The sequence below is a fragment of the Haliaeetus leucocephalus genome, unplaced genomic scaffold (assembly GCF_000737465.1).
Source record: "Haliaeetus leucocephalus isolate CR32 unplaced genomic scaffold, Haliaeetus_leucocephalus-4.0 Scaffold751, whole genome shotgun sequence".
NCBI lineage: Eukaryota > Metazoa > Chordata > Aves > Accipitriformes > Accipitridae > Haliaeetus > Haliaeetus leucocephalus.
Window position 1 is genome coordinate 16,975,007 of NW_010973187.1, and position 496 is coordinate 16,975,502.

At 74.6% G+C, this 496-nt stretch overlaps 1 protein-coding gene across 2 annotated transcripts in view; it reads left to right on the forward strand.

Annotated features, from left to right (window-relative positions):
- The first annotated feature begins 357 nt into the window (after positions 1-357).
- The window catches only part of MKLN1 (muskelin 1, intracellular mediator containing kelch motifs), a 110,592-nt gene continuing 110,453 nt past the window's right edge, over positions 358-496 (forward strand). For both annotated transcript variants that reach the window (XR_775239.1, XM_010581020.1), the window contains exon 1: positions 358-474. Coding sequence is in view for 1 of the 2 variants with exons in the window: in XM_010581020.1 (XP_010579322.1) it covers positions 383-474 (92 nt within the window). In the remaining variant the exon portion in view is untranslated. The remainder of the gene's footprint in view (positions 475-496) is intronic.

The following is a 496-nucleotide window of genomic DNA, read 5'->3' on the forward strand; positions in this document are numbered from 1 at the left end:
CAACACCCCACTCCCGCCCCACGGTGCTTCCCCCTGAGCCCCCCACAGCCCACCTCAGCCCCACTGGGCCTCCCCCGACCCCCCCTCAGCCCCATTCAGTGTCTCCTTGAGCCCCACAGCACACCTCAGCCCCACGGGGCCTCCCCCTGAGCCCCCCCTCAGCTCCATGAGGCGTCTCCCTGAGCCCCACAGCCCACTAGCAGCCCCGCGGCGGACCCCCTCCCCAGCTCCAGGGGCTGTCCCCCTCTAGACCCCACTGGAGCCCCACGGCCCGTCCTCCCCCACGGCCCGTCCTCCCCCACGCCGGCGCGGCCCCTTTAAGAGCACGGCCCCGCCCCCCGCGGTCGCTGCCGGGGCCGCGGCTGCCGCTGCTGACAACAAGATGGCGGCGGCGGGGCCGGCGGGCCCCGAGAGCCGGGTGCTGGGTTATACCCTGCACCGCTGGAGCAGCTTCTCCTCCCCCTACCTGCCCGAGTGAGTCCCGGTCCCGGTCTCG